The sequence below is a fragment of the Sinocyclocheilus anshuiensis genome, unplaced genomic scaffold (assembly GCF_001515605.1).
Source record: "Sinocyclocheilus anshuiensis isolate Anshui unplaced genomic scaffold, SAMN03320099.WGS_v1.1 scaffold466, whole genome shotgun sequence".
Classification (NCBI taxonomy): Eukaryota; Metazoa; Chordata; class Actinopteri; order Cypriniformes; family Cyprinidae; genus Sinocyclocheilus; species Sinocyclocheilus anshuiensis.
The window spans coordinates 1,727,371-1,735,810 of record NW_015544159.1 but is presented as its reverse complement, the minus strand read 5'-3'; the positions used below and the strand labels follow the sequence as shown (position 1 = coordinate 1,735,810).

At 36.8% G+C, this 8,440-nt stretch overlaps 1 protein-coding gene across 3 annotated transcripts in view; it reads left to right on the top strand.

The window, feature by feature from the left end:
* The window catches only part of LOC107695547 (exocyst complex component 6), a 58,614-nt gene that overhangs the window by 22,351 nt on the left and 27,823 nt on the right, over positions 1-8,440 (top strand). For all 3 annotated transcript variants that reach the window (XM_016495523.1, XM_016495522.1, XM_016495520.1), the window contains exons 7-11: positions 971-1,120; positions 1,899-1,967; positions 6,049-6,132; positions 6,213-6,259; positions 6,377-6,497. In XM_016495523.1, the coding sequence (XP_016351009.1) occupies positions 971-1,120; positions 1,899-1,967; positions 6,049-6,132; positions 6,213-6,259; positions 6,377-6,497 (471 nt within the window). The remainder of the gene's footprint in view (positions 1-970; positions 1,121-1,898; positions 1,968-6,048; positions 6,133-6,212; positions 6,260-6,376; positions 6,498-8,440) is intronic.

The following is an 8,440-nucleotide window of genomic DNA, read 5'->3' as shown; positions in this document are numbered from 1 at the left end:
TACATATGGATATTGTATGTATACTCTCACACTTTAACTGCTTCTATTCTTGAACACTTGATGATTATCTAATCAAAATAAAAGCGCAGCGCTGAGTCTAGGAGAACTCACCGGTATCACACACACTCCGGACGCATCGCGTTCAATTCGAGCAGCGGTCTAAAACAGTTTATTTAATCACCAAACGGACACAAGTTTACTTCAAGAATGAACGAACAATGAGGCATAGATGAGTTTGAAGTTCGGTATTTAAAAAACGGAGCAAACGGAAAGAGAAAGCGCGATGTATATTATAGCTCTATTAATGAAGCATTAACAACAATTCGGGACAAATATAATGTAATTTAATGGAAAACTATGTGAATGGCGCTCTGTGGCGTGGCAGGATTTTCTGTCGGCTGCATTTAAATCCGCGTCTGAAGTTTCCCACTCTGTTCAGCGTGCAGTATCACGTGTCTAAACAAATAGCACGTGCTGTCAGTGATTTCAACCACTAGAGGCCGCTCTCGTACTGTATAATGACAGCAGAACCTTCTCAGCCGTTCCAGCAACGGACGCAACCCGGAAAACTATCGGCATGGATTTTTGCTGATAACCGATAGTTCCAGCAAAAAACTATCTGTGGCGATTAATCGGCAAAACCGATACATCGGTCGACCTCTACTCATAAGCGACTGATTTGGAGTGCTGTACATAGGTGTCTACATATCATTCAAAGTGCATGAGAGAATAGACTGATTTCAGAGCTTGCTGTTTGCATGTTAATGCTGCCTACCTTTTGGAACAGCCTGAGCAAAACCGTGATGCTTTAAAATGTTCTATGTAGACACCTGACTAGGTGTTGAAATGGAAATAATGTGTGCTAAATTTGTTGCACACATAACAAATAGAAATCGAAAGTTGCAGTGACTGGCATTGTAGACTGTTGACGTTATTTTTGGTTTTCTCTCCGTCACTCTTGTTTTCTCAGGCTCAGCAGCACCGTACCTTTAACAGTGCGGTGCAGAAGCAGGTGACTCTGAGCTGTGCCAAACCTCTTTACGGTCTGAACAGCCGAACACCCCTCCATCACAACGGCCTGAGCGCAGAGGCAGCGGATGAAGAGGAGATGGATGAGGAGGTAGCATCATCAAGCCCAAATAACATCCTTTTGTGAAGCGCCATACTGTGGCCCTTCTTTATATATGGCATTAACATCCAGGACTTCTAGAAAACATCCAGATTTCATCCCAAAATTCTATTTGACAAAGAAAATTCATTTAGAATCATTATATTTATTTATTTATTTTTATAACTGCAAACATTCCCCTCTGATTATTGTTAATAATATTCAATTAATTACAGTAAAAAAGGATTTTAACATAATGATTTTTACAATTAAAACCAGCATAAAAGGTGGTACAACAGTGTAAGGCCAGAACAACAAATCCCATGATGCATAAATACTTGAATTATACTTTTAATAATGCTCATTTGCGTAAATACTTAAAATATCATTAGTTATTATTATAGAGAATATTTTATTATAATTTATATAATTATTAATAATTACTTATTACTTTATTATATTTATACCATGATGTATAAAAACTTTAATTATACTTAAAGTATAATTTAAATATATTACCGTTACTTTAATGAAAATAATATGTGTGTATATACAGTATTTATACAATATATAAAAATTCTAATTATTTTTCTTGTATAACATATTATAAACCAATAATATATTTAAATGCTTTAAACAGCCTGTGTTTGAAGGAATATTTTGTTGAATCTTTGTGTTGTTTGATCACTATTCAATTCAAAGATATCTGTTCAAAACATAGATGAAGCATCACTGTTTAATGCATTGCCACAGGAAATGTTCCTTTAACCTTGTCGGTTTTCTTTTTAAGGTCCTGACGGCACAGGATCTGGTGGATTTTTCGCCAGTCTACCGATGTCTTCACATCTACACTGTTTTGGTAATTCCCAGTGTCTCTTTCACTCCAGATGTGTCGGGCACACAGTGAACAACCGATATATCAACAGCCCGTCTCCATAACATGTTATGAAAGCCTGTTTGGGTTCTGCAGTAGAACACAATATGTGTTTTATTGAGAAACATTCCTGTTGATCTGTTTCTAATAGGTCCCCAGCCTCTGAGTTGACAGTGCGGTTTCATTGAAACCTTGTCTCCCAAGTGGCTCCTCAAACATTAATGGCTTATAAAAGCAATGGGATTTCCAGAGTTTTGACTGTCGTGCCATCAATATTATTTTTGCTTTAAACCAAACACAAACTGTGGAGAGGTGAGATTGAGTTTGTTAGCGCTTGGTGCCATCGCTCATCTGGTCAGAACTACTCATAAGCGACTGATTAGGAGTGCTGTACATAGGTGTCTACATATCATTCAAAGTGCATGAGAGAATAGACTGATTTCAGAGCTTGCTGTTTGCATGTTAATGCTGCCTACCTTTTGGAACAGCCTGAGCAAAACCGTGATGCTTTAAAATGTTCTATGTAGACACCTGACTAGGTGTTGAAATGGAAATAATGTGTGCTAAATTTGTTGCACACATAACAAATAGAAATCGAAAGTTGCAGTGACTGGCATTGTAGACTGTTGACGTTATTTTTGGTTTTCTCTCCGTCACTCTTGTTTTCTCAGGCTCAGCAGCACCGTACCTTTAACAGTGCGGTGCAGAAGCAGGTGACTCTGAGCTGTGCCAAACCTCTTTACGGTCTGAACAGCCGAACACCCCTCCATCACAACGGCCTGAGCGCAGAGGCAGCGGATGAAGAGGAGATGGATGAGGAGGTAGCATCATCAAGCCCAAATAACATCCTTTTGTGAAGCGCCATACTGTGGCCCTTCTTTATATATGGCATTAACATCCAGGACTTCTAGAAAACATCCAGATTTCATCCCAAAATTCTATTTGACAAAGAAAATTCATTTAGAATCATTATATTTATTTATTTATTTTTATAACTGCAAACATTCCCCTCTGATTATTGTTAATAATATTCAATTAATTACAGTAAAAAAGGATTTTAACATAATGATTTTTACAATTAAAACCAGCATAAAAGGTGGTACAACAGTGTAAGGCCAGAACAACAAATCCCATGATGCATAAATACTTGAATTATACTTTTAATAATGCTCATTTGCGTAAATACTTAAAATATCATTAGTTATTATTATAGAGAATATTTTATTATAATTTATATAATTATTAATAATTACTTATTACTTTATTATATTTATACCATGATGTATAAAAACTTTAATTATACTTAAAGTATAATTTAAATATATTACCGTTACTTTAATGAAAATAATATGTGTGTATATACAGTATTTATACAATATATAAAAATTCTAATTATTTTTCTTGTATAACATATTATAAACCAATAATATATTTAAATGCTTTAAACAGCCTGTGTTTGAAGGAATATTTTGTTGAATCTTTGTGTTGTTTGATCACTATTCAATTCAAAGATATCTGTTCAAAACATAGATGAAGCATCACTGTTTAATGCATTGCCACAGGAAATGTTCCTTTAACCTTGTCGGTTTTCTTTTTAAGGTCCTGACGGCACAGGATCTGGTGGATTTTTCGCCAGTCTACCGATGTCTTCACATCTACACTGTTTTGGTAATTCCCAGTGTCTCTTTCACTCCAGATGTGTCGGGCACACAGTGAACAACCGATATATCAACAGCCCGTCTCCATAACATGTTATGAAAGCCTGTTTGGGTTCTGCAGTAGAACACAATATGTGTTTTATTGAGAAACATTCCTGTTGATCTGTTTCTAATAGGTCCCCAGCCTCTGAGTTGACAGTGCGGTTTCATTGAAACCTTGTCTCCCAAGTGGCTCCTCAAACATTAATGGCTTATAAAAGCAATGGGATTTCCAGAGTTTTGACTGTCGTGCCATCAATATTATTTTTGCTTTAAACCAAACACAAACTGTGGAGAGGTGAGATTGAGTTTGTTAGCGCTTGGTGCCATCGCTCATCTGGTCAGAACTAATCCCGAGTCCTTCAACACGCCAACAAAAGGGGTCAGACTGCAGCATCTAATGGGACTGACCGAGCAGTAACCCCCTTTTCGCCATAAAAACAAAGCAGTGAAAAAGTTCCTCGCTTCGGCATTCAGATTCTGCACAAACTGCGGTGCATTCACTGGCCGCAGGATGAGTCGAGGGCTTTCCCCTCAATGGTTCAGTTAATGAGAACATGAGCGCTTTTGACCGTTGTGCTACCCGAGTGCTCACAGGTGCTGGCAAGGGCCGAGGGCCACTCTTCAGCCACACACACAGAGAGAGAGAGAGGGGGGGTGCAGGTTTATATTCACAGAGATTGCATGTTTGAATCAACGTAAGCTCACTGGAAATACAAGATTCTGCCTACATTTCAGCCAAACCACAAAAACGTACCTGTACATACATTTCACTGCAGTTTCCAGCAGAAATGATCACTACACAACAAAACGGCAGCCGGTTTTATTCCTTTTCACACAAATTGTGAGAACTAGGGTTGGGTACCTATGTAACCGGTATGTACTAGAACCAAATCAGAATGCAGATTTCAGTGCCTCATTTCGGTGCCACTTAAATGCCTGAGCGATTGATTTAAATATTTGTCCTGGTTCTTCGAAATGGACGTAAGAAGCATGGGCGTCGCTAGGCCATTTTTAGCGGGGCTATAGCGATTAGCTCCATAAACTGTACACAAATTCGTGATTGCCTCAGAGTCAAATTTCATATGAAAACTGCGGCAGACTTCGACTCCTCCCTGTCTTTCAGCACGCTCTCCCCGTCTTTCAGTGCGCTATTCAATCCACAGACCGCGGCGGCGCAGCACGAGCGGACTCAAACAGAAACAGAGGACACAAGGTGTGTTTATCGATAGATTGTTATAATATCTGTATCTGTGCAGTTCTTTGTCATAAATACAGTTTACAAAAGGTCATGAGGGAGCAATCGGTTTCCCATCTACTGTAAAGTTTTCGCTGCGTTCACCCCTCATCACACCACAGCTGTTTCCTCCAGCGAAAATCTAGCCCTTAACACATGAACGCATGCTTTATAAAACAATCATGTTGCTATTTTCATTTGAAAATTTAATATTTAATATAAAACATATTACAGTGCATGTGGCATACCATACAGTCATTCACAGAACTGATTAAAGACTGTGACAGACAGCACTCATTTTAACTAAATATCAGAGTGATTGACAGAGATACAGTAGAAACATTATGTGTGGTTTTGTATTAAATATTGTTTTGTATTAAATAATGACCCAGATCGTGAAATACATTTATTAGCCTTAGAGTAATGGAAGCACAACTCGGGAAGCATCCGAGGAGCATGTGAATGCTATGTATATTTATTTTTAATATTTTTAATGTTCTTTAATGTTATTCATCGTTTTTTTGTGGCTCTTTTTTTTTTTTTAAGTATCGGTTCAGGCACCGTTTAGGCACCGGTACCGTTTTAAAAGTATCGATTTGGCACCGGTATCGTATAAAACCCAATCGATACCCAACCCTAGTGAGAACGGGGCAAATAATCCATAAATAGAGACAGTTCCTTGCACAATACTATGTTTTGTCCTCAAACTACATCAATTTTGATGTTTGCATCACATAACCTGTTCATATGTATGGCTTTTCAGATGTAGTAAACTTGCTTGGTAGCCCACCTGATACAGCATTGCACTTGTGATGTGGAGTCCTGGAGTATGACTCCCATGAAACTCGAGGCACGAGACACCACAAAAGAGCTCAGTAGAAAGCGCCGTTAAACAACAACAACAAGTGAAATTGAAAATGAATGGCTGAAGTCAATCAGTGATGTTACAGTTGACTGGCTTGCGTTCCGTGTCTTGTGTGCCTTAACCTGATTAATCTCCAATGCAATTTGCTCTGGGGTAAAATGCACAATTACGTGCCGTGCAAGTTGAATGCTCTTGTATAAATCAAATGAAAATGGATATTAATTTGTTTTTAAACACACTTTAAAGCCATATTCTGTTTCTTTATAGGGAGACAGAGAGACATTTGAAAATTACTATAGGAAGCAAAGAAAAAAGCAAGCAAGACTAGTACTACAGCCTCAGTCTAACATGGTTTGTATTCTTTGATCTTTGAACAATCCTGTCCGTTTTATTTGTTTTTATATTTTTTAATTGCATGTGTTTCACTCCAGCACGAGACAGTGGAGGGCTACAGGAAGTACTTTAATCAGATTGTTGGGTAAGTTAAATCTGGATTTATTTGTGAAGTTATTTATGTGCAGGGCAGTAAGTCTTATTTTCTCATCTACAGAGTCGATGTACTTCAAGTAATGCCATCTTCCATCATGCTTTGCAGGTTCTTTGTGGTGGAGGATCACATATTACACGCCACCCAAGGCCTAGTGACCAGAGCCTTCACAGACGAGCTGTGGAACATGGCCCTGTCCAAAATCATTGCAGTGCTCCGCACACACTCCGTGAGTCCCGCACACACACTCGTCCCAACTGAGTCCGAGCACTGCGGGGGATGCATAAGGAGTCTCATGCAAGGATTTGACATCCCCCTCTCTTTCTCTCTCCGTTGTGCTCTGGCCCGAGTCTCTTTTTTGTGATTGAAAGTTAGCTAGCAGTGGGAGAGAGCAGGCTTGACCCCTTTGTTCGGGCCGCAGGACTCAGGCTGTGAGCTTCAGCCGCAGGGTATTTGCATAATCCCTCACTGATTTACAACTGACTGGCCCTCCAAACACACTCTCAGCCCCAGCAGTTTAGAATATTCACAGTTAATCTGCTGTTATTGTTGCAATCTGTCCTCATTAGGCCCAACTGACCTCTCCATTAGATCAGATTGAATGGATCGCCACTGAAAGGGCTCACCAGGAAGTGCTTCCAATTATCATTCCAAATGCCTTGTTTTAAAAATAAACTTCACTGAAAGACACAACTAAAGCCCTCTTAGCTCCTGAGCTGCCTGTGCTGAAAAAAATTGGTGTAGGATTAACTTTGAAACGATTTTCATTCAAAAATTAGAGTAAATTTCGCAAATAATTGCAGAGAAACAGCAAGTAACACAATGACATTTTTAAGTAGAAATACAGATTTTTTTTTTTCTTGTAAAATGTACTCCAGTAATCTTTGTTCTATGTACAACTTCGGGGAAAAAAAGTACAATGTGAAAGAAAAAAAATAAGATTTTTGTCTTATTGGAGTCATTTGTACAGCCATTTAAATTGATAATTTCCAACAATTGATACCTGACACCAGAAATCTCTATAAAAAAAATTAAAATCTTAATAGTAATAATTAAAGATGGAAAATGTAAAAGTTAAATACATAATTTTCAGGCTGCAACTATACACTCACAAAATAATTTTTCCTGCTTTTTTTTTTTTATTAAAAAAGACTAAAATTATGTTATATTAAAATATTACAAAATATATTAGTTTAAAAAAATAATGTTTGTATGTCATGAGGAACTGCTTGAATATATTTGTTTTCTTGAAGCAACCACTATAATATTGCCTTTATTGTGCTATATTTCTAAATAATATTTTAATGAGTCATTTTAATCATTTGTTTTTTTTTAATGTTAATTTAATTTGGATTGTATTAACCGTTGTTATCTTCCTTGTTTATTTACTTATGTTGAACAAGTTCCAATTTTATTAGATATTGCGTAATTATATTATTTAAATAAAAAGTAAATAAATAATACACCTAAATATGAATTATATAAATATGCATTATGAGTATTATAAATAATAATAATAATAGAAAGATTATTTAAAATAATAATATTTTTTAAATAATATCATTATTAAAATGTATTTAAACAATTACATCATAACACATATAACATTATCAATCATTTAAAGTAATGACATTTAAATAGTATCCCATGAAAATATTCTAAGGTCTTTTGTTTTGTTCCTGTTTCAGGGGTTAGATATCCATGTGTGTGTGTTTGTGTTCTCGTTCACATGCTTGTCAATGAAGTACATCATGTCCTGAAGTGTGGAGTGACGGCGTGTGTTGCAGCCTGACCAGTGCTTATTTAACCGTGTGATTTACGCACTCACTCCCCACGTCTGAGAGGCAGGCCACTGCGCCCTATCTAAATGTTTAACAAGAGAATCACACTAGTGCAAGGGGCTGTAAATCAAACCTGCAGCTCCTGTACAACCACCCTCACTATCAAACCCCACCAACCTGGAAGAGACTCGTCTGGCTCATGGCTAAAAGCTCTGGAGATCTTTGCGGAGAAATTATATTATTTAAATAAAATGTAAATAAATAATAATAAATGTACTATTAATTACATAAATACAAATAAATAAATAATTATTATTATATTATAAAATATATATTTTATACATTTGGCATATATATATATATATATGTGTGTGTGTGTGTGTGTGTGTAT